General features: G+C 42.7%; 3 protein-coding genes across 7 annotated transcripts in view; 1 reads left to right on the forward strand and 2 right to left on the reverse strand.

Moving 5' to 3' along the window:
- ZWILCH (zwilch kinetochore protein) overlaps nucleotides 1-12,071 on the forward strand; it is a 33,522-nt gene extending 21,451 nt beyond the window's left edge. For 3 of the 5 annotated variants that reach the window (XM_058541906.1, XM_058541902.1, XM_058541905.1), the window contains 6 exons: nucleotides 147-175; nucleotides 3,911-4,047; nucleotides 5,163-5,258; nucleotides 7,511-7,623; nucleotides 10,647-10,761; nucleotides 11,935-12,071. In XM_058541906.1, coding sequence (XP_058397889.1) covers nucleotides 147-175; nucleotides 3,911-4,047; nucleotides 5,163-5,258; nucleotides 7,511-7,623; nucleotides 10,647-10,735 — 464 coding nt within the window. In that variant the 3' untranslated portion in view covers nucleotides 10,736-10,761; nucleotides 11,935-12,071. Of the gene's footprint in view, nucleotides 1-146; nucleotides 176-3,910; nucleotides 4,048-5,162; nucleotides 5,259-7,510; nucleotides 7,624-10,646; nucleotides 10,762-11,849; nucleotides 11,905-11,934 lie in introns of those variants that run through there. The other 2 variants (XM_058541903.1, XM_058541904.1) reach the window with 2 other exon arrangements.
- TIPIN (TIMELESS interacting protein) overlaps nucleotides 1-24,980 on the reverse strand; it is a 246,128-nt gene that overhangs the window by 147,285 nt on the left and 73,863 nt on the right. The gene's annotated exons all lie outside the window — the stretch shown is intronic.
- Nucleotides 12,068-24,606, reverse strand: LCTL (lactase like). The gene is made up of 13 exons (XM_058541907.1): nucleotides 24,489-24,606; nucleotides 23,710-23,873; nucleotides 22,924-23,011; nucleotides 22,520-22,629; nucleotides 20,918-21,046; nucleotides 20,730-20,825; nucleotides 19,268-19,322; nucleotides 19,011-19,172; nucleotides 15,643-15,917; nucleotides 14,982-15,108; nucleotides 14,598-14,797; nucleotides 13,624-13,687; nucleotides 12,068-12,207 (listed from the first exon to the last, which is right to left on the reverse strand). The coding sequence occupies exons 1-13, from the start codon at nucleotides 24,604-24,606 to the stop codon at nucleotides 12,092-12,094; spliced, it is 1,704 nt and encodes a 567-aa protein (XP_058397890.1). The 3' UTR covers nucleotides 12,068-12,091.

The raw sequence follows: 24,980 nt of genomic DNA on the forward strand, positions 1-24,980 counted from the left end.
TGCCAGAAAATTTGGCTCTTTGTGAGAAACTGTTTAGCTTGAGCATTTCTTTTATACATGAACTATGAAAATTTTTTCTTAGGTTGCTCAACATGTAATAGACAATACCTAAAGCTTATTTGCATATATGTGTTTTTTTTAAATAGGTCAGGAACTTGCATCTTTGAATCATTTGGTGAGTTTATTTTTTTATTCTAAAGTTGATTTTTCTTTTATTAAGTCATTCTGCATATAATTATTAAGTGCCTATTCTGTGCCAGCCTCTGTCCTAGGTCCTAGGAAACAGATAAATAAAACAGTCAGTGCCCTTAATGATACTGTCTGGTAAGGCAGACAAAAAAGTAGCCCACTCAGTGTCGTTTCATGATACTGAATATAGTTGTATCCTGCTTAAGCCAATGTACTCCCACAACTCTCATTTATCTTCTTTGATAGGCCCTACAGAATTTCCTGTGTTCTTTAATATATTGATTCAGAAGATGCTTTTGTGGGGCTGGCCCAGTGTCGTAGTGGTTAAGTTCACACGGTCTGCTTCGGCAGCTTGGGGTTCACAGACCTGGATCCTGGGCGTGAACCTATGCATGGCTCATCAAGCCATGCTGTGGTGGCATTCCATATACAGAGTAGAGGAAGATTGGCACAGATGTTAACTCACGGACAATCTTCCTCAAGGAAATAAAGGAAGATTGGCAACAGATGTTAGCTCAGGGCCAATCTTCCTCATCAAAAAAAGAAAAAAGATGCTTCTGAGTTTCACAGTCGTGATTATGGGCTTTTGTATTTTCCTGGTGTATTGATTTAGAAAGTTTAGGAGGGCCGGCCCTGTGGCTTAGCGGTTAAGTGCGCGTGCTCCACTGCTGGCGGCCTGGGTTCGGATCCCGGGCACGCACTGATGCACCGCTTCTCTGGCCATGCTGAGGCTGCGTCCCACATACAGCAACTAGAAGGATGTGCAGCTATGACATACAACTATCTACTGGGACTTTGGGGAAAGAAAAAAAAAAAATGTTTAGGAGATTGAAGAGCATCTCTACTGACCATGGCATTCATTGGAAGATCCTTTTAGAAAATGGATCTATAGTATCAACTTGTTTGTCATTTGTCTCCTATAAAAATACAGGATAGAAAAACTTGAGCTATATCTATTGTGCAAAGTAAGACTCAACTGGATTCTTTTGAGGTTAATTTTTGCTATTCAAATTTTAAACATTTTATTAAGGGTATATATTTTTAGTGGAAACATGCTCTAGCAAAAAATCTACATACAGATGATAATAGAGGGCCCAGAGGAGATTGCTTGGTATTTTTATACATTTTTTTAAACTTAGAGAAGTAATAACATTTTTGAGAGAATATAGTACAGACACGCCCTTAATCTCATCACCGAAATACGAGTGCTCTTATTTTTATGAATTCCCATCAAGTCGTTTAATATGCCTATTTTTTTAAATATGCTTTGACTCCAGACTTTTGACACAATAGTCCTTAAACTTTGAGAATCTCCTAGAAGGCTTGTTAAAATGCTAATTCCTGGGCCCCAGTGACTCAGTAGGTGTAGGGCTTAGGAATATGTCTTTTCAAACAAGCCGTCTTCTGCTCCAGATGATTCTGATGCAGGTGGTTTGCAGGTATATTAGTTTTCTATTGCTGCCATTACTAGTTGACACACACTTAGTGGCCTAAAACAACACAGATGTATTATTTTATAGTTCTGTAGTTCGAAAGTCCAGTATGGCTCTCACTAGGCTAAAATCAAGGTCTTGGCAGGCTGTGTTCCTGTTTGGAGCTTGTAGGGGAGAATCCATTTCCTGCTCATTGGAGTTATTGGCAGAATTCACTTCCTTGTGATTGTAGGACTAGGGTCCTGTTTTCTTGCTGGCTGTAAACTGAACGCTGTTCTCAACTTGCAGAGGCCACCCCATTCCTTGGCTCCTGGCCCACTTCCTTTATCTCCAAACCCAGCAACAGCGGGCAAATCCTTCTCCTGCCACATCTCTCTGACTCACTCTCTGCCTCCTTCATCCAATTTTAAAGAGTTCATGTGGTTAGATTGGGCTCATCTGCATAACCCAGCATAGTCTCCCGATTTTAAGGTCAAATGACCTTAATTCCATCTGCCACCTTAATTCCTTTTTGCCATAAGTGTAACACATTCAGAGGTTCTGGGATTAGGACATGGATATCTTTGGGGGGCTGGTTTTCTGCATTTCTCAAGCAGGCCACACCTTGAGAAACACTCACTAGGCTACACTGCCTCCAAGTAATCAGTGACGTCAGGCTGTGTCACCCTCTCTCTGTGCAGTCTTGTGGGCAGGCAGAGGTAGAGCGGCCTAGGTTGTAGCATGGGCAGAGAGAATCAAAGGGGGAAGGCAATCTGGGCATGTTCCTTTGTGCAAAGAAGATCCTGGGGCTCTCTACTTCCAGAGCTGTCAGGAGACCACTGGGAATATGGGTGGCAGGTGCAGGTAATGGAGTAGACTGTAGCCTGTGTTGGGGTACTTCCTTCCTGGGCCCATGCGTATTTTCCTACTTGTGTTATTTTCACATTTTGGAATAACCTTTGTAAGACAAATAAATATGTCCCCATATTTTGGATTTAATTATAAATGAATTTACATTAAATTAATTTATCACATTTTGCCTAGCTTCCCTTAAACGGTAATTTAGGATTATCCATGGATATCTCCTACCCCCCTGCCTTTACCCCCAATTAATTAAGAGATGACTGTAACTTTTCCCTTACTGTATTAGTTTTCTATTACTGCCTAAACTTAGAAGCTTAAATGAACACAAATTTACTATCTGGCAGTTTCCAGGGGTTGGGAGTTGGGCACATTTTAGCCGAGTCCTCTGCTTAGGGTTTCACAAGGCTGAAATCAAGGTGTCAGCCAGCTGTATACTCATGTGGAGGCTTGACTAGGGAAAGATCCGCCTCCAGGTTGTCTCATTTGTTGTTGGCAGAATTCATTTTCTTGTGGCCCTGTGACGAGGGCCTTGTTTTCTTGCTAGCTGGCGGCCCAGGACCAGTCTCAGTTTCTAGAGGTTGCTTATAGGTCCTTGCCATGTGGCCTTCTCCATAACATGACAGTTTGTTTCTTCAAAGCCAGTGGGAGAACATCTCTAATGCTTCACCTTCTTTTAAAGGGCTCACCTGATTAGATTAGAGTAATGACCAGGCAATAATCTCCCTTTTGATTAACTCAGAAGTCGATCAACCAGTAACCTAATCATGGGAGTAACACCTTGTCATATTTACAGGTCTGGCCTCACTCAGGGGGAAGGGAATTATACAAGATGTATACTCCGGGGGGCAGGAGTCTTGGGGGTCACTGTAGAATTCCATCTATCATATTTGCCATGGATTATTTCCTTAGCATGGGGTCTCAGAAATAGAATCTCTGAGCATTTTATGATGCTTGACATACATTGCCAAATTTCTTTTCCAAAGTGTCATACCAACTTACCAGTAATATATGTGAGTGCAAGCTTATCAATACACTTGTGTAATTTCTTGGTACTTCAGGTTTACTATCTATTTTTAGAGGTAGATACTTCCATCAACCTAGCAAGTGTGTTGAAGGTAAGAATTACGTTGTGGATTTGCCATTCATTCCATAACTTCCAATTAGTTACTCACTTGGGCCTCCTTGATGAAGCAGTTCTGTGATTTGCCTTTGCCAGAGAATGTGTATAATGGTTTGCTTAGAACATTCTCGATGAAGACTTTACTTACAGTTTAGTTTGAGGAGGAGTATTGAAAGGTGGAAAGCTATCTAGCTGCCTCCTGTCTTTTTTTTCCCCCTATTAATCAAGCATCCAAACCTAGGTTTAACAGGCATAGCCATATTCTTTCCAAAGATTCCACTTGTTCTTTAAGTCCCTATTTTGCTTGTACTTTTTGTCATTCCAGGAATATTTCATTTCTCCATCAGTTGATATACAAGAACAGGTTTATCGTGTTCAAAAACTCCACCATATTCTAGAAATACTAGTCAGTTGCATGCTTTTCATTAAACTTCAACACGAGCTCCTCTTTTCTTTAACACAGTAAGTATTTCTCTGTTGTTTACTTACAGAAAAATGTATTCTCTTCTGAAATAGTTGCAGCCCAAATATCTGCATTTGCATTATCAGTTAGGATAGATTCTGTGCACCCTGTCTGCACAGTAGCAGAATGGTTCTGAGTCACTGCCTAGGAAGGAAAGGCTCGTGGATTCAGAAGGAATCAGGTTTGACACTTGGCTTGAGCACTTCCTGACTTGCCGAGGAAGTTTCCTTTCACTGCATCTTGTTTTCTCATCAATAAAAAGATCTAATAACCTTATGTGTTTGTTGTTAGGATTAAATGGGGTAATGTGTATAAGGTACCTGACACTTAAGAGGTGTTTGACAATATTAGTTACTTCTTTTTTCTTTACATCCTTATAAATTTGGGCCAAACTAGTCATTGCCAGCCATCTCAGTGGTAACTGAAGGGAATCGAATATTATTACCAGACTGCTATCAGTAATATTGCTGTAAGAGAGATTCTGCCGATCAGTTTGACTAAAAACGGTTTGGAATATTTCTCATACGTGAATTGCTGTGTCTTATGTGCATTTGAGGTTTCCAACTGGAAATAAGTGAACTGTCTGGTGGAAAGACTGGATTTCTTTTTCCCTGTGGAAGGAAATGAACCACTGTCTTTTCCAAAATTAGAATTTGCCTCAGTTGTAAAGGGAAAAGTTTGAAATTGTTATTGTTTTTTTTTCCCATTAAAGATCAGTAGTTAACTCGTTAATTCTCCAGACTCAGCACACCGTGGAGGCTGTGTCTGTCTTTTGCCTCTTTTTGTTTTTCTCTTTCTCATACGTCTTTTTCCCCACTTAAGCCTTTACTTGAGTTCAACTTAAATATATTTTATATTTATGAGAAATATGTCCACTGTTAATTTTTAAAAAGTGAATGAGATTTTTTTTTCAAAGAAAAAAAACATAACCTAATTTGGGGGGGGGCTGTATTTTATTTGTTTTTTACTTTTGTGGCTCTGAAATTATTATATTGTTGATGTTATGGTTGGTGGTATTCAATAAAATGCTTCCTTTATGAGCTTTAGACTACAGGTACAGGAAAGCTTTTGTCTCCAAGTAGCATTTTTTCCAAAAGAGGTTCTTTTTTTTTAGATCTTGCATAAAATATTATAAACAAAATCCTCTTGATGAGCAACACATTTTTCAGCTGCCAGTCAGACCAACTGCTATAAAAAACTTATATCAAAGGTAAGCAATTTAATAATTAAATAATACTTTAAGTCCAGGCATGATTCCAATCACTTTCGATCTCTGTTCCATGGGGACCTCATGATCCAGAGCTGCTTCACCTCTGCAGCCATGACCATCTGATCCCACTGTCGGGACGTAGTCTGGCAGACTGCTCCCTCTTCCTTCTCCCAGACCTTCTTCTGTCTGCTCTCTGTACGCTGTTGGGCCTCTAGTCTTTGCTTTTTCTCTCCATTTGTAATTCCTTCACAGAGTAGGGCAGAAAGTATAGCCAGAGAGGAAATGACAGATTGTGAGGCAAGTGATCAGGCTAATGACAACACAGTCAAGAGTGTGGCTGTGGGAGTGAGAGGAGGTTTGGGAGTGGGGAGTCTGGGCTGTGAGGCTAAGATGACAGACTGCCCATCCCCATGGACAGCAAGTTGCCTCAATGATAGTCTTCCCTGACTCTTCCCTCGGCGTAGAATGTACTTGAAATTTCTCTTGTACGAAAGCCACTGTATTTATACCCTCTGTTCAGTTGCCTGTTAGCCAAACCTCATCACTCCCCTGAAACGGCTCTGACAAGGCCTCCAGTGGCCGTCTAATCACCAAATCTAGTGGACGCTTTCTAGGAAAAGAGTATTTTTGGCCCCTTGTGTAGTTAGCTGGCCCTCCAATTCTTTCTCCTCAGTAAGCACTTAGAAGGCTCTTTGGCATTTACCTCTGTTGCTTTCTCGAACCTATCCCCTTCCTTCCTTTCTGAGACATAACATTCTGTCTTAAGTTTTAATTCTACCTCTCTGGCGCCCTCCAAGACTGAGACTAGATCTCTTTACCAGTTCTTCCTCCTCTGCCTGCTTCATATTGAGTTTTCACCAGAACCTCATCTTCTGCCCTCCCTTTTTCTTACTTTCTCTCTTCCCTGGGTGACTGCATTCGTGCTCAAGGCCTCAGTTCCTCTGGGCTAATGAGAATTCATAACCCCGTATCCCAGCTTCTCCTGAGTTTCACACCCGTGTTTCTAGATGCCTGTTCGATGTGAATGCCCAACTTCACCATCCTGTAGGTAGGTCAGACTAAATCCAAACCCCTCATCCTCTTCCTAACACTTTTCTTCCTCCTATATTTCCTCTCTCAAGTGACCAGTATTAATCTCCACCTAATGCGCAAAACAGAAACCTAGGACTCATCTTCTACTCATTGTTGTCACTTCCTCCCTCCTTTAAATGGTTACCAAGTCCTGACCTTCTTGGAAACTCTTGAATCCATCCGCTTCTCTACGTCTTCACGTGATCGTTGCCTCATTTCGCATCTGGTCATGTCATACCTGGGCTATGTATGGTAAAATCCTTTTTCCTAACTGCCCTTTCTGCCTCCATTATCTTCCTTCCCTATGTCACTGCCAAAGTGATCTTCCTAAAATTCAGATCCCATCGTGACTTCCTTCTGTTTAAATGGCTCCCTTACCTTTAGGACAGTATTCCAGTGCCTTAGCATGGTCTGTGAGGTCTTCTGTGGCTGGCCTCTGCCTTTCTGGCTATGTGCCAGCACATCTTCCCACTCTCCTTTTGAGTCGAGATACTGTGTTACTGCATTTTCTCAGGCACTCCACACACTTACCTCTCAGTGCCTGTGCACGTGTCCTTCCTGGACCTTGTCTGCTTGACTAACTCACTCCTCCTTATAGTTTCATACTCAGCTCAATGGCCACAATCGCTGAGGATTCTTTTCCTACTCTACAATCCCAATCTGAGTTAAATTACTTCTCTCTCTCTCTTTTTTTTTTTTTTTGGTGAGGAGGACTGGCCCTGAGCTAACATCCATTGCCAATCTTTTTCTTTTTGCTGAGGAAGATTAGCCTTGAGCTAACAACTGTGCCCATCTTCCTCTACTTTGTATATGGGACGGCTCCACAGCATGGCTTGATAAGTGGTGTGTAGGTCTATACCCGGGATCCGAACCTGTGAACCCCGGGCTGCCAAAGTGGAGCGTGCAAACTTAACCACTACGCCACCAGGCCAGCCCCCAAATTACCTCTCTTTTATTGTCCCCTACCACATTTGGTATTCCTCTATTATAGCAATTTTTTTTAGTTGTTGTCATTTATATTCGTGTTTCTCTCACTCTTTTGACTGCTTTTTGAGGATGGGAATTGTGACGTCTTGCTCTCTTCTTCCTCAGTGCTTATCAGTAAGGACTTGACTAAGTGACTACAGAAGGAAGGAAGGAATTATGTTTTTTTTCCCCTTTGATGTTTTTTCTTTCCTTAGTGAGAAGCCCCAGAAATGGAGAGTGGAGATCAATAGTGGTCAAAAGAAGGTGAAAACAGTTTGGCAACTGAGTGACAGCCCACCTGTAGACCATCTGAATTTTCACAAATTGGGTAAAGATGATTTATAATCTATTCAGATAAATTATTCCAATAGAAAATAAAAAGTTTACTGGTAGAGATCATTATTACAGCTCTTGTGCCCAGTTTTAAGTAATTTTCCTGAACTCTAGCTATAAAACAAATTTATTCTGGGAAAAAAATCATGAAAGAGTACTTTTTCTCATTATCCTGGATAGAGGAACTTTTATTAAAAGAAGTAAAGCAATAGGGACATAGGTGTGAAAATTGGTTATAAGATGGAAATGCCAGCTCATGCTTCACTCTTTCGTGCACTCTTTACAACAGTGATGATATTTCTGCCCTAATGTCTTCTCTGTGGCTGCAATAAGGGTTAAGATTTCTAATATTCTATCAGAGATGATCTGTCTCAATCAAAGAATGTCTTTTAGCCTCTGGTGTAATTAGCTGCCCCCCCAAGTCTTCCTCCTTCAGTAAGCACCTATAAAACTGTTACCTTCATGCATATGGATGGTATGGTGCTGTCGTCTCTTATCTGTATAGGTCTTAAATGCTGCATTCAAATACTGCAAGGATTATCCAAAATCACATCTCATGGTTTTAAGACAGAATTCAAGAAGATTTCAAAGGCCTATAGTCAACCACTGCTGGGAATGCAAATATTCCTATTTCAGTGATGGATACCTTGCAAAATTATTTCCAGAAAATGTTTATTCTTCTCCTCAAGATATATTTTGATTCAGGCATAATGGGAACTTCTCTATTCATATGGCTGAACTGTAAAAGTCCTAAAGAAACTGAAAGAAGTTCCTGAGAACCATCATTTAAAATCATGCTATCTTTTCTAAGTATGATATAAAACTTGAAAGCTATAAAAGATTGAAAATCAACTATATAAAAAATAGAAAAATTTCTGCATGGCAAAAAATACCAGAGGCAAAACAACAGACAAATGATAAACTAGGAAAAGAAGTTTGCAGCTCGTGTTCAGAAAAGGCTACATTCCCTAGTATATACAGAACTTTCAAATCAGTAAGAAAAAATATTAATAACTCAGTAGAAAAATGGGCAAGTAGTATTAAGTTTATCAAAAAGGAAATTCAAATATCATCTTAAAAATAAAAGGTGTTCCACTCCACCTATAATAAGAGAAATGCGATTTTGTATTATGTAGATACCATCTTTCACTTGTCAGACTAGCAAAGACAAAAGAATTTGATGTCACAGTGCTGGCAGGGATATGGGGGAACAGGCAATCGACCTCACACAGTGCTGATTGGAGTGTAAAGTTGTACAGCTTCCATGGAGGGCAATATCCACCAAAATTTTTTAAAAAAATACATTTTTTGGCCCAGCAGATCCATTAATAGGAATTTATTCCACACATATAGTCAGACATGTGCAAAAAGACCTATGAACAAGGTTATTAATTGTGGTATTGTTTACACTAACACAAGACTGGAAAAACACAGAGACTGGGGCATAGAAAACGGTCTGGCAGGATCCAGCCGCATTTAACCCTGAGGTCTGGAACCGTGCGAGCAGGGGTTGTTCTCAGCTTTTGCTGCACGTTAGAATCATCTGGGAGCTTTTAAAGTCCTGATACCCAGACTGGGTAGATCAGAATCTCTGGAGGTAGAGCCTGGACATCAGTAACTGTTCAAGTCCTCCAGGTGAGTCCATTGCGCCACTAAGGTTGACAACCACCAAAGTAAACTCTTTTATTTTATCTACGTCTGTTTCAGGTTTTTTTTAAAAGATGTATTACTTTTACGATTAAAAAGAAAATTTTAGACATGAATATATGTGATACATTTTTTAAATGCCATTTTAAAATAAATTTTATTACATAAAGATTAAACCTCTGTTATGAGGAAATTCATGTAAGATTAAACACCGTTTTCCAATGATGCTACATAAGTGAAGTATAACCGAACATATCTTCTAGAGTCTTTTTGATGCAAGTTGCTTCAGAAAGAGTTAGTGATTTTAAATGTTAGAGTTAAAACAATTTGCTAGTGCATTGGTTCAATGACTCCTTTTATGAAAATAAGGAATTCTTATGAAATCGTATATTTGCGTGCTTTGAAACACTCAAACTTCATATTGCTTGAACTTTATAAGCTCTTCTACCCATCGTATATTCTTGATGTGTTTGTCTAGAAATTATTCAGTGACCTTTGGCTCAAAACAAGACCACCTGTTGGAGGACCTCACTTGTAAAAATCATGGGCTATTCAAACAAAGCCCCAAATGTAAATATTAAAGCCCAATAATGATTTATTTTTTTGCCAGAGATCATAAGCATTTGAGAAGTTTAGACTTGCTGTTTCATTGGACTGAGTGATTAGGTGGAATACTAGCTTAGGATGTCTAATGGTAGGATACTCTTGAGTAAAACAAGACATCAAGCTTGACATCAAGCAAGAAGACTTGAGAGAAAAGTGGACTTTTAGCTGCCATGGGAAGAGAGAATAATGATTTGGAGTTAATGGGGGAGAAAAACAGTGTCCAGTAGAGTGCTGCTCACCCAGTGGGTGCTCAGCAAATGAATGTTGGTAATGGTAAGAATATGGAAACTGAAATGATGACCTACAAGGAAGTGGACGTAATCTCATCTAAATGTTAATTGTACCATTTATTTTTGAAATACAGTAGTCCTCAGGAGAAAAAAATGTGGATATGCCTCTAGCTCTCAGACTACAAATCTTCAGTGAAAATGTTGTCTGGAATATGTGTTAAGATTGGAAAAAAGACAATGTTTAACCATAGTGGATGAGGCACGAAAAATAAAGTAGTAGGTTCCCAAATTAAAAATACGTAATTTAAAAAAATCTGCTTTATATTTTAGTTTGTTTAATCATATTTTCGATGCATCAAGAGGGTTTACTATTTAAAAGAATTATCCTTGCTGATTTGTCTAACGAATTCTCTTAAAGTAAAAGACATACGTCATTCAGACTACCTCTAGATTATTGTAAAATTCAGCAGTATACATGGTAGAAAAGCCAGTAGGATGGTAAGGAATTCTGATCTCACTATCTTTCTGGTTACAGATTTTTCTGAATTAACATTGAACGGTAGCCTGGAAGAAAGGATGTGCTTTACTAACATGGTGACCTGCAGCCAGGTGCATTTCAAGTGAGGTGTGCTGATGGGGTCCTCTCTGAGGTAGTGTGTTTGCTTTTTGTTCTCTCTGAATACTTTGTAATGTATTAAGTACCTTACGTTTTAGTTCTTTCTACAACATAAATGCCGACTTGATACATTAGAAATATGGCTTTTTTATCAGTAATCAATAAAAGGCTTACCAGATGTTATTGAGCAGTGCAAGTCTTTAATTTTCTTTTTACTTTCTATAGTCAATAGGTCAGTTTAATCCTACAACCAGAGAAATGAAAAAAAATTTCTTTGAATGGTAGTTTTTTTTTTTTTTGAGTGCCCCTTTAAATCTGGGCATATAGTATAAAGAGAGTTTGGTTTCAAAAATGCTGATGGAAGAGAAAAACCCTAAACAGGCATATCAATTTGACATGGAAAGCAATTTTGTTAAAAACAGTTTTACCCAAGCCCAATTGTAGGACTAAGCCCCAGATGTAAATACCTTTTAAAAAGTATTTAATTTGAAATAGTATTAACTAAAAGAATTAATGCAATAGCATTTTCTATATCACTGTTTTTGTGTTTCAGAAACAATGTTGCATAAAATCAGATGAGTAAAATATCTGACATTATTTCTTCTTAAACTATGTTTTGCTCTCAAATGGAGATTAGTTAATTTTAGCATAGTTAAAAAAATGAAGCCTTATTTTATAAAACAAAATATATAGTTAAAGAAAAGATACATAAATTAAATATATAACTTTTCTTTGAGCTATTTTGTTGAGTGAAGTGAAATTGAACTCAGTGTAAAAAGTTTATCTTAGAAAAGTGTGCGTGCTCACTTACTTGGTACCTACCTAATGCTTTTCCCTGGTTGTCTGATAGGATTTACATCCTGAAAGGTTTGTTATCTATAGATGATTGACAACCCATCATGTGTAGGACAGTGCTGAGATGGCAGTCATTTCTATATTAAAGTAATATTTCTGGACAGATTTAAAAATGAAAAAAATCAAGTCACAAAACAGTTTGTGCACTGTGATTCCTTTTTGCAAAATGAAAAGTTACATAATATACAGCAAAATATTAACATTGACTTTGAGAGGGGTGAGATTACAGTGATTTTTATTTCATTTATGCTTATTTTTATTTTCTAGTTCTTAAATCCCAGCACAAGCCAAAAAAAAAGAAAAAGAGATTACAGGGATTTTTATTTCATTTGTGCTTATTTTTATTTTCTAGTTCTTAAATCCCAGCACAAGCCAAAAAAAAAGAAGAAAAAAAGTAATTATTACAGATCCTGAAAACAGACATGTATATAAACCTTTGAAGCAGAAAAAGGAGGAAGGTCCTGAAGATTCTCTGTGAAGGATGAAGCTACCAAGTGGGTACCCGTGTCTCAGCTCTGGCTCCGCAGGAGGAGCATTAGGAGAACGGCAGCGAGCAGGACACAGAGGCTGCAGACCGTAGGGACCGTGATCTCCGTCACCATCTGCATGTGACGTAGCGCAGGCTCTGAAATGGGAGAGCGACACCACAAATGAGAGTGTGGTCATTTTAGCCAATGGAGCTTCATCCCGAAAGCTTTAACTGTAGTGGAGAAACTTGGAAAATGGCATCATCAGATTTTCTAATTATTCTCATTTGCTATAAGAGAACCTGGTGAATTAAATGTTTATAAAAAATTATGTGAGGGCTTTGTAAAATATTTCAGAAAATACAGGATAAAGCATGCCTAAATTTGGTTCTTCCATGGGTACTGGAGTAAAGTCTAAATGTATATTAATACTTGTGCTTACCATAAATTAATCTGAGAATATTAGCAGCTGTACTTCACTGCTTCTATAATTTTTATTGGGGGGATTTGTGAAAGAAAAATCCTTGGGAAACATTTCTAACCTTTCAAAGATGTTATTATTAAGAGGTATAGGAATTTCTGTATTGAAATTTTGTATTATAATTCTTGCATGGTTAAGTAATAATCTTCAAGAGTTAAATAAAAGTTTATTTCATATCCATTAATATAGTGGTGGATATTTATGTAATACCTGCTTTTAGGTTTTGTGCCTGGCACCCTGGTTACCAAGATAAACAAGGCACAGGCCCTGCTCTCATGGAATTCATAGGCTCAACAGTAAATTCTGCATCATGTTTCCACATGATGGAATAAAAGTTTAGTTTAGTTTAATGGAATATACGTTCTTAATATTACCTGGTTATTGAAATGGGGGGGCACAGAGGTATATTGGCCTAAAAAAATAACTGAATTGGTAGGAGTTGGTCTAATAGTTTCCACCTCTGATACCACATTAAAGATGAGTTTGTTAAACAGGAAGTGTATTTCTCTGATTCCCCTTATAGAGAGATAAAGACAAAATTCAAAGAAACAGATGACATGTGTTGGCGTTTCTTGACGTGTAGTTGCATCTTGGTTATTCTACATCGCTGAGCCATTGAATCCCATTGCGTGAGAAATGATGCCGCCTTCTGTCCAGTGTGCTGTTATCCCCAGGGCTTAAAACACCCTAGCTAATAGGGAGTGCTTAATAATTACTTGCTGAAATGAATGAATGTAATGTTTGGAGTGTTCTTTAACTTTTCTTCATTCCATTTGGTATAAATGGTTGAATCTTCCCCTCCTTCCACAAAGCCCACTATAACAAAAATAGATTTACAAATTTACACTATGATTTGAAAAGAATAAAACTAGAGTGGATAAAATATTTCTCTTTCGTGGTAGATTTTTAAAATATTATTTAAAATGCTTATAAAATAGAAATTTGACATTGCTTCAAAGTAAAAAAAAATTATTTTTAACTGTGTGGTTTTGGAAGATTGACTTCAGGTAGATCCACATTTCGAGATTTTGGTAATGTCCTGTGTATAATTATGTGGTTTAATTATCAAAGGGAAGAATCAAAATATACTCACCTGCAGCAAACATCTGGCTGTTGATAGAGCAAGTTTCCAAGGCTTCAAGGTACCAACTTTCCACCTAATAAAAACCCACTTGATAAGTAATCTTGTCTTAGACTAATATTTTGCTGTTTGAAATCGTTTTTGGAATAACGTGCGATAAAAAAAATTTTTTTGTCTGCCTGTGGTTTAAATTAGTTAATATTTACTGAACACCGATGTGCATCATTGTGAGGGAGTCAAAAGACAGAGGCTTTATTCTTGAGAGGCTTCCAATCTAGCGCTTTTCTAGTAATGTAAAACCAGTTACTACCCGAGAGCCATCAGTCACTGCTTGCATTTATAGGCCCACTGGGCTCCCCTTACAAGGATGTTGGTAAACGAGCGAGATTTATTTTTTAAAATGGTCTTTATTAAGACATTCTGTATTATAGTTTCTATTCCCTGCTATAGATAGCAACATAGGTAGGCGATAGAAAAATTTGTAGGTTATTGAAAATGTTTGGTATGTTTTAAAGGAATAAGTTTGATTATTTTTAATCTTATTTTGGTACTAGTGCATTTGTATGGCTCTGCTGTTTGTTGGGAAAAGAAGTGAAAATGATATGGTCATTATACATTTGATTCCCTTAACTCGTTTCATATGTGTTGAAGACTAGGCAGTATTTGTTTGCATTAAGACACAACATTTAGAATCACATTTAACCAAAAGTCTCTGTTGACTGTGATAACCTAAAGCAAACAGGACTCCTGCATAACTCTGGTCTGCCCTTGATGCTCTGCGAGTTAGGATCGAATTTTAAGGCGTATTTACCCCATTCTAAGCAAATAACCAGAGAAGTGGTAGGAGTTAGGGAAGAGACAAAGGGCCATGCTCCCACATACCCATCCTCTCGCGGAGGAAAGACGAGAGGTTGCCAAACTCTGCACACCCCAGCTGCCAAGCTCTTCTAACATCCAGAACGAGTAACATCGATAATGAGTCCTACCTCTCTTGGATTGGGAAACCCATTGGCAGTGATAATCTTCTTGTAATATTGAGCTGAAGCCTTTGGATAGCGCGGCTTATTTCTGTTGTTAAATTCGACATAGTAGAATCCATATCTATCTGAGTATCCTTTCTCCCATTCAAACTGATCCAACAAAGACCAGGAAGTATACCCTTTTATATTAACACCATCTTTTATAGCTGCAAAGACATTTCGTTCCATTTTTAATATATTTCATTTACTTGGAAAAATAATACTGTGAAGATCATCTAAAATGTTTTCATTTATGAGATTTAGAAACAAGTTTTAGTCAATCATGTGTAATCAAATTTTGTCGAAGTTAAATAGAAAAATATGTGAAGACAGTCTGGGTTTGTATCTCACCTTTTAGCATTTCATTTATGTATCCTTTAAGGTAGTGAATTCTCCACTCATCACATAATTGAGAAGAGTGTAACTTTTGAGACGCTCCATTTTCTGTCACATATATGGGAGGATCGCCATATTGAGTCTGAAAGTGAGTTATAGTAACAAATATCTTAAAAATTCTGACCTCCAGGTGGGTCTCAGTCTGAGGCACATCTAGGAGCACATACTCCAGCCTGCCATATTCTAATCGAGCATCTGTAGCATTTAGTAGCTCCAGTTCACACGTTTATTTAGAGAGGAAAGTAGGCAGGAGGCAAGTTCATAGGAAAGAATGTATTTCTCAATAAATCAGCATCACTGTAGAGAAAATGCACTTCAGGTCTTGTTCTTTCCCACATATTCCATTTGAAGTGAGAAATAACTCAATAAATAACAATGAAATAACTCAGCAAAATAACTAAATGTCGGATAAGCATTTTAGCTGCAGTTACATACGTTGACACGGTTATTCCTAGTAGGCATTAGTCTGTAAAGCCTGTATCTAGTAGCCTCTGAAGTATGAGCAGCTGGGTTTATTTTGTTTTATTAACTCTAAAATGTCAGCACCTGACCTTAAGCTGTAAGATCATGAATTCAGGTTAATAATATCCTTTAAGTAGCTTAATGTGATAGTCACCTGAGCAAAGTTGAGGAGCCTCCTGAATCCCCATGGCACAGAATATAGCCATTTAGACCCCAGATCTGGCCAGTTTGGGTCAACCAGTTCTACCAGGTCACGATCGTTCTGGTAGCTGGGCCCCTGGCGGGAGGGGTAGTTCCTCTCCGTGATGTACCGAGTAGTAAAATGACCCAGTCCCAAGAAATCAGAGGTGCCTTTAATGTAACGCTTTTCCTGGAGTGAGAACGCCGGTAACCTCGACATATCCAGGCCTTGCTCCGCACTCTTTCTTCCTATTGAGAGAGAAAGTAGAATGCAACAAAGTTTTATTTTCTCACAATCATTTCATTGTTATGTACCAAGATGATGCTGGCATGTTGACATAAAAACTATTATCCAAACTATTGTATGGAAAATATAACAGCCTTTCAAACTGGAACTTTGATATTTGAATACTATCTAAAAGTTTATATTGCTTAAAAGTAATATTTTCACAGATTATTCAGTAAGTGGTAATGTGGACAGCTGTGTAGCCATCTGGAAAAAAAAGTAGAGTTGGATTCCTATATTATTCCTTATATCAAAAACTGGTAATTTTGGTTGCCTCTGGGAAGGGACCTGGAAGGCATGGTGGTGCGGGGCGAGGGAGGGGACAGGGAGATAGGGTCACGTTCGTGCTTTGTTGTTGTAGTGTAAGCTGGTACAACCCCTGCATTGGGCAGTTTTGTCTTATCTTTCAAAATTGTATATGTCCTTTCACTGACCAATTCCAAGTCTGTTTATCCTAAATTTTACTCACACATGTAAAAGAATGTATGTACAAGGATCTTCATTGCAGACTGAGTAGCAACCGATTAGAAAGAACCTAAATATCAGGAGAGACTGGTTAAATAAAGGACGGGCTATCCATCAGTACAATACTGTGCAGCCATCAGAATGAATGAGGCAGCACTTCACGTACCAGTATGGAAAGAGTGCTGGGGTACAGGTTTAAGGGAAACAAAGGTGCAGAGCGTTGCCTATAGTCAATACACACACACACAGCGAGCAGCAGTGTTTTTGCTCACACGTGCACAATCCATCTCCGGAAGTGTGCTTCCTCGGGGAGGATGGGAGCAGCGGAGGGGGGCGGGAGGGAAGCTTGACTTTTCACTGTGTACTCTAAAAAATTTGACACATGCATGTCCTTGCATAATCTATACAAAAAAAGTTTTAAACAAATAAGAGTAACATTTTTATGAGTTGATCTAAAAATCTAACCATAAAAACGTTTCCAAAGAGGCTGTTGGTTTAGATTCAATTAATGAAAAGTTTGTATCATTAAATACCTTTAAAATATTATCATGTTATTACTTTCAGTTACATTTAGTAACTTGAGAAAAACCCCTGGGTACTGTCACTGTACTGTCGAATACAGTAGCCACCCACCACATGTGGCTATTAGAATATGGCTAGTGTGACTGCATCTTTAATTCAGTCACACTGAATGACTAAATATTTAATTTTTATAAATTTTAATTTAAATTTAAATAGGTGCAAATGGCTACAGGCTGTCATATTGGACAGCACAGATATAGAACATTTCCATCGTCACCAAAGTTCTCTTGGACAGCACTGGTCTAGAATTACTTTTGTTTATATATTTATTGTGAATAAAAGAATGCTTATGAGATGCCTGGAAGGAATTTGTGAACAAGATTTCAGGCAGAACGTTTTCACTAGTAAAGAAAGTACTAACTGCTCAGAGGATCCTTCTTTCCACATTGTACAAAGGAAAAATTCAGCCCAATTTCTACTTGAATTATTACGAAGTTGGAGTTGGTGGGGTCTCTTAAGCCCAAGAACTGCTCTATGACAAATCATCAATTTGACTTTCCCGTGCAGTCCTCTTGTGGCTCCAGCAGTGGCCCCTGAGGGTCCCGAGAGAGGGAATGCGCCATGTGAGTGATGGCATGTGCCTGGAGGAACACGGGCACCGTCCCAGTCATGAGGGCTTCTTCCTTGTGCATCTTGAGGAAATCATTCTTAGGATTTTGAGTGTATGGGAAGACATGTCACGGAACTGGCTTTTGCCACAAGATTTTAGAGATTATTTTGCCGAATCATTCATTTTCAGATGATAAGAGTGACACCCAAAGAGACGAAGCCCGGAGCCACGCACTGCTTAGCGGCGGAGCTGGGATTAGACCTTGCTGCTGCTCTTCCAGATCAGTCTGATCAATGCTGCTTTAGAAAGGGAAATTTTTGAAATGTTGACAGTTCTCTCTCAGTCAAACATCCAAAATAGCCTTGTTGTGTGAGATTGTAACCTATTTCAATGTCATCTTTGTCTCTTTTTGGGGGCGGGGAGGGGGGGAGGTGCAGGCTGATGCCTCTGAATACACAGATGTTTAGATATGTTTAGATTTCTATGGTCAGACATTGCTGATTGCCTACCCAATAGTCCCATGCCTGTCTTCTTCCTGGCCCTCTTCCTCACCCTCTTTCAAGGGGCCATGTCCTTTATGGGAGTCCTGGCCCCTCTCCAGCCTCTAAGACCTAGTCCTAGTGGTCTAGGGCACTCTGGGGCATGTGACAGTTTCGCCCCTTGAGACACGAAGGGAAATCAGCTGTAGAGGGAGACTGTTTCCTGGGAAGATATTCCTTGTTCTTAAAAACAGATATGACAGAGCTATTTGGTTTTTTCCACCTCTGGGAGTTGATCTGTAAACATGTGATGCCTGGAGCTGCTGCAGCCATCTTGTGGCCATAGGGAGTGGGTGATAGGCTTGCTGAAGGTACCAGAGCAGAAAGATGGAATGAGCCTGGTTCCTCAAAGTCATCTCTGAGGGCTGGATTAATTAGTCCTGGTTCACCCTTTTCTGGACTCAGGTGAGATGATAAATTCCCTACTTTTCAAGCCATTTTAGTTGGAGTTTTCTGTTATGGGGCACTCAAAAGCATCCAAACTGATATAGCCTTGTGAGCTTGTTTTTATTCTCTTCTCTGACACTGGAAACCAGAGCTTGTAAAGTATTTCTCAAGTGACAGAAAGAACCAACAATAGAACTGGCTCGGCCCGTGACTGTGTCTTTGACTTCTCTCACCTACTTTGCTGCAGTTACAATGGAGGGGAGTGGGGAGGAGATAGGAGAGCAGAACACAAAAGAGAACAGCCCAGAGAATTGCTAAATTTTTTCCCTGGGTTCTGAAATTCTCAATTTCCAGGTCTAGGGATTTGTTTGGGTGTCCCCTCCCACCTCCACCAGTTCAAATAACCAGTTCTCAGTTCCTTGGGGGCTGGGTGATCCCTGAGTCTTCTTCCATCCCCCTGCCTTTCAGTCATTTCCCTTGAGCTCAAGACTGTTGCCGTGGCATCTGGAGTCTTAAAACGTGACTCAGCTCACCTATACGGTCCTTCATGACTTGGAGGTAGTCACCGGCATAAATGGGGTTGGCAAACCAGCCCAGGCAGAACTGTAGGTATCTCTCGGCAGCTTCTACGTCCTTGGGGTTGCTAATGTCCATAGGTTCCCCCCAGTCGCAGTTTAATGAAATCCCCACCAGACCTTATAAGAAGAGAAAGAAAAGGGGGAGACAGGCAGGAGTGACACGGCTCCGCTGCGCCCCATCTGCTGCAGCCCGTGCGGGACGCCCAGCTCACCTTGCTGCTTGCTGCGCCACGTGCTGTTGTAAGAGTGCCAGGCTTGGGCATGGGCCTGAGAGAGGAAGAGACTCATAGGAGACGCCTGCCTCCCCATTTCTCTCCTCCCTTTCAGCCTGAGGTGGCCCTTCTCTCCCTCCTAACTCTAGAGATCCATGTGGAAGTCCCCTCATTTTCGTGAGTCCAGCCTTGATCAGCCCAGTCCATTAGCCCATCCCTTCCTCTGACCTCCAGAGCACTTATTCTCTTTGTACTATAGACGAAACTTGGTCCAATTCTGGCATAAACACATAAACCACCACTTTGTGTTATTTCTTGTTTCTAAGATTTCTGCTCAAGTTTCTTGTTTTGTTCCTGGTTGTCCTCTGTGGTAATTAGGCAGTACTTTTCCTGTAGGTGCTCAGGAAGTTAGGAGAATACCAAGCGTCTGGAACAGTCTTGAGAAATGGAACCCAAAACGTGCCAACCTGCCTTCTCTCCATGTTCTCTCCCAGCGACCCGCTGAGGTCTTCAGAGCTCTGCCCTTTAATATTCACAGTCAAAGAAATCATAAGCCAAGTGTAGAGAGAATGAGCAAGTTCTCTCCCCGACATGAACTTGAGGGTCTTGTAGGTCACCCAGTGGCCCCTTGCCTTCTCACTTGACCAGATTGTCCCCCTTCTGCTGAGGGTCCACTGGGGCCATCCCATCATGCCTCATCCCTGTTCCCCGGTCATCGTCACCCGTATCCTCATATGTGCCTGTAGTGTGACCTGATTCCCTCCCCTTCTTCTCAGGCCTTTCCGGTAGCCTTGGAACTCATGGTGCGTCACCTTCAGCATCTCCTCTCACTGTCTTCTTCACTTTTGTGCCCCAGTTGAGCCTGGCTGCCCCTAAAGACCACCTCCATGGCAGCTCTTTCGAGCAGAGGCCATTATTTTCTCACACCCCACACACCTTAGGGTAGGGTCTGCCTTGCTCTTTATTCTGATTCCTATTTCTCCTTCCTCCTTCAGAAACGCCAGGTCCTTTGAAGTCCACGCAATCGGATGAACACTCCTGACCCCTTCTTACTGCTGTCCTTCACCAACCTCCAGGTACTTCTGCTCATTCATTGAAGGTTTTAGCCCCTAGTTCACTGTGATCCCCCCTTCCTCACCGTTCCACACAAGACAGTTTAGACCTGTAGGTGACAAGTTTTCTCATGCATGTGCTCCATCCCCTTGGCTACTGTAAGCTCTAGGGAGCAGCCACTATATTGTCTCGGCCACAGTGCCCAGCAGAGCACTGGATGACAGGACACTCCCTCATAAGTCCTCATGGGAGGGAAGCGAACGGTGCGAAGATGCTGTGGAATATGCCGGGTTTGAGGTGGAGCGGCAGAGGACTGAGCCAGGCTCGGACCCCTGGGGCAGGCGGAGCTGACACTGGGGCTCGTCCCTCCCCCTGGAACCCAGCCTTCATCCCCGAATGACCCCCTCACCTTAATGATGTGGTGTGCCGCCTTGTACAGGCCCGTGCCGTGGGGTTTCAGGCCTGGCGCGTGGTGGCCTGTCTCATAGCCTTTTCCTGCCATTGTCTACAAGGACGGCAAGTGGGGACCACAGGACCGTGAGGGTGAGCTCTGGTCTGGGGAGCGGGTTTTCCCACCTGGAGAGGAACCCTGCTTACCCGAGGGTCACTGAAAGTGACCCAGTGTTTCACCCGGTCCCCAAAGACCTCAAAGCACAGGTTGGCATAATCGCTGAAGTAGTTGGCCGTGCTCACGTCCTGCCACCCGCCGTGCTTGACCTGGAGCAGCTGGAACAGGAGTGGAGAGAGAAGCAGACGCCTTAGGGAGCCGTCTCCAGGAAAGACTTTTGGAGCCGATTGGCTAAGTTTGTGGGAGAAACACAGGTGATTATAACTACAGAGGACGTTTAGAGGACAGGGGAGCAAAGATGCAGGGTCTTGGGCATTAAGACTTGAAGACGGTGGCGGTGATGAAGCACGAAACAATGTAAATGTTGAGACGAGCTATGTGGCATGCCTTATACAAACAAGGGGGAGGGAGCAGAGAAGGTCTGAGGCTCTCGTGCTTAAGAGGACTTGATAGATTGGATATTTAAGAAAATTTGCCAGGGAAAGAGACCTGATAAGGGGAAAAGAATCTTGAATATAAGTTCTGAAGAAATAAGGTATGATGCTGGGCATGGAAGCTCTGATTAGGATTTTGAGGGCTGTGCAGATGTCAGAAATCCCCCAGAAACCTCTCATCAGATGGGTTATGCTTTCTTCAGCCCAGGGCTTTCCCACCTGAAGGCATCTGCTCACGAGGGCGGGATTGCCCCAATATTCATCATTCTGTAGAGATTACCTACCAAGCTCTCCTAAAGGGGCAGGTTAGTGAAAGTGATTAACCAAGGAAGAAGCTGGAAGGTGGTCTCCAGTTCATCTCCCTGAAGCCTGCTCCAAGGCCCCAGCCCCAGTTTAGAGGCCTCCGGTGGCTCTCATTCCCACAGAACAAACCCCTGGCACCTTAGCTCGGCAGTTGAGGCCTCCAAGCTACTCCTCCAACCTCTGTCCTTCCCCCTCCTGCCTGTTCCCCAAACTCTAACTGAATCACTTGCCCAGCCCCTCCCTGCCTCCTTGCTCACCTGGAGCCAGAGCACCCCTGCCTCCCACCTCATGCCCCAACCCTTCAAGGCACTGATTGGACTCCATCTTCTCCCCAGCACCTCCCTGAGCCATGTCTTCATCCTCCGACCTCCCACCACCTGGTGTCACAGAGAGTTGCATACACAGCTCCTCTCCTGGAGGAGATCTCTGTGGGGCCTTGTCGAGCGAATGAAAAAATTGCTTACATAGCGGTGTTCTTAAGCATGTTGAGACTTTACAGAAATTACTTGGGGTGTGTGTGTGGGGGTGCTCATTTATGAGCACATATGGTGCTGGCTCAAACTGGGAAAAAAGACTAAACCAACTTGTTAATTATGGCATGTCATCAAGTCTTACTCAAAAGATGTTTATTTTTTTCATAGTTTGATTTGTTGTTTTTAGGCCAAATGTTTTGGAAAACATCAAAATCCACATTTATCCCTTATTACAAACATCATTTAAACCAGTAGGACCTCCCTGCCATGGAGGAGTCAGAGGGATTTCTTCCTCACTCTCTCCCACCTTCCAGTCCAGACCTCAGCTTTGTCGCCACCTTGGCAACCCCGGGTCCCCAACACAGGCTCTCTCCTGCTGAGCTGAGCTCCCTCGGGCCTCCGAGCCTGCACCAGCCCTCACCTGTGGGAGGTCCCAGTGGTGCAAGGTCACGACGGGGGTGATGTTGCTCTTCAGAAGGGCATCGATGAGATCGCTGTAGAATTTGATTCCCTTCTCGTTCACCTGGTCAGCTGAGGGTGAAATAAAAGGGGACTTGACAAGAAATGACCTCGGCCTTGACCTTCTGAAGTGCAGTGTTCCTGGGTGGCTTTTCAAAGGCCTGAAGGCCCCCTCAGGCCACGAGCACTTGGTCTCAGAGGGGTGGCATAGCTACCCCTGGGGGCCCAGCTACCTCCGGAACGTGAGAGCTGCTGCCAGAAGAAACCACGTACATGGTCTCCCTCCCCAGGACTCTGTGCTATCCCCGCAAAGCCAACATGGCCAAAAGGGGCCCCGCTGGGCTCGGGAGGGGCTGTCCAGCTCACCTCGGATGCCTGTGGGTAGGAGTCGGGGCCAAGACAGCGAGAATCGGTAGTGGGTCACGTGCAGCTCCCTCAGCAGAGCAACGTCCTCCTGCGCAGATGGGGCGGGGAGGCAGGGTCAGCTGGGGCCATGGGGTTGGGCAGGCAGGGGTCACACTGGGTGTCCCCAGGCCAAGGCTCACCCCTGTCCATACTCCCACTGGGTGAGGAAGGAGCTGCTGCCTCATCTATACAGCAGATGCGATATGTAACAGGTGCGATTCCATCCACCCCACTTCCGGGGAATATGCAAAGGGTCTAATAAAAGCAGGGTATGGGGGTGCTTGGAGAAGTCCATCAGGGGGCTCCTAATAAACTTGGGTGATGAATCCCCCAAGAAGTCAATCCAGAGAAGAAAGTGGGTGCTGAACAGGGGGACTGAGGATGAGCAGGTCCCATGCCCTCCACAGGGGGCTGACTCACATGCAGGGACCAGGGGTCCCTGGAGCCATGGGATCAGCCCTTGAGCTACCCATCGCTTGGACTAAGGCACTGGCTCAGGTGGGGCCCTGATTTCCTTTCCCCCAACATCCACCTTCCCATATCCTGCACACACCCCTAGTCCCCAGTCCCCACTGGCCTTGTCCCTTTTGGCTGCATTGGGGTTGGGGTATTTAGCAGAGCACTGGGTTGACATTGTCATCTAGGCTTCCCCAATATGTCACTGCCCACCTCTCAGCTAGGTGCATGCTCAAACGTACACACACACACACACACACACACACACACACACACACACCCATCACTCACCTGGACCCTATAGTAGCCATTACAGGCCAAATCTGCTATCTCATCCCCAAGCACCTTCCCCTTCCCGCGGTGTGTGAAGGCATCCCAGATGCTGGGCCCTTTCCCGTCCTGGTCCCAGGCGCCCTCTGTCTGGAAGGCGGAACTGCCCACGCCCCAGGAGAAGCCTGCAAGTAGAGACCCCAAGCTGGGCTCTGGGGCCCCTCCCACTGCCCTCCCAGTGCCAGGACTCTGGGCTGTGCCTCCTGGGCCACACACATGGCAGGCCCTGTCCCCAGCAGCCTGCCCCATCTCCCTAGGAGTGGGAGCATGTGTGGCAGGACAGGGGGGAAGCGGGGGAGACGTAATGTGTTAAAAACATTTTTTGGCACAATTTTAGCTCTGATTAGCATTTACTATCTGTTTAGTAACTTTAAATAAATCTGTTAGGGGCCAGCCTGATGGCGTAGTGGTTAAGTTCGCACACTCCACTTCGGTGGCCTGGGGTTCGTGGGTTCAAATCCTTGGCGCAGACCCATGCACTGCTCATCAAGCCATGTGTGGCGGCAACCCATGTACAAAATAGAGGAAGATGGGCACAGATGTTAGCTCAGAGCCAATCTTCCTCACACACACACACACACACAAATCTGTTAGGAACTTTCTTTATTTTAGAACAATTATATGGAGTTATTTTTCCCCTCCTACCTGTCAGGAAGCTAAGACACCAAACTCCTTGGCAAGCCAGCCAAGGTGAGCAAGCCAAAAGACAGATGGACAGACCAACAGAGGAATGGACATACCCAGTGGGAAGGTTCCATAGCAGAAGGAGGCCTCTTCTGGGGATCCCTTCCTGGTGGCCCCCAGCCTGGACACCAGCAGTAGCACCCACCAAATGGTGACAACCCGCACTGGCTTCATGGCACCCGGCCCTCCCCCATTCCTGAAAAAGCACACCTGACAGGTGTTAGCCCAGGCAGCCAGGGCTGGGGGGCCAGATCCCGGCTGGGCCCAAAGGCCAGGAGGGGAGGAGGACAGGACGAGGTTGGGGCGCTTTATCTAGAAATGCGTTGGCTCTGCAGGGGCAGCTGGTCCATGGCTCTGCCGGGACCCACCAGCAAAGGCTGAGGCTGGGACCCAGACATGATTCCCGAGTTAAACACTAAGGAGATGAAGACGGGGCTTGGGGAGCTCTGGGTCTGGTGAGCAAGGCTCCCTGTCTGATGGGGGAGACCCAGCCCACACCCTGTGAGAGGCCGGATCTGATAGGGAAACCTCCTCCACCACAGGAAAGT

This window comes from Diceros bicornis, chromosome 5 (genome assembly GCF_020826845.1).
Source record: "Diceros bicornis minor isolate mBicDic1 chromosome 5, mDicBic1.mat.cur, whole genome shotgun sequence".
Lineage (NCBI taxonomy): Eukaryota > Metazoa > Chordata > Mammalia > Perissodactyla > Rhinocerotidae > Diceros > Diceros bicornis.

What these genes read in the sequence shown, in the direction of transcription:
- LCTL (XM_058541907.1), bottom strand. Translation starts at nt 24,606, where the DNA reads ATGAAGCCAGTGCGGGTTGTCACCATTTGGTGGGTGCTACTGCTGGTG. An exon ending in CTATGGAACCTTCCCACTGG is followed by an intron (nt 23,874 to 24,488) that starts GTATGTCCATTC and finishes CTCTACTTGCAG; the next exon opens with GCTTCTCCTGGGGCGTGGGC. An exon ending in GTGGCGCAGCAAGCAGCAAG is followed by an intron (nt 19,173 to 19,267) that starts GTGAGCTGGGCG and finishes TCTTCTTATAAG; the next exon opens with GTCTGGTGGGGATTTCATTA.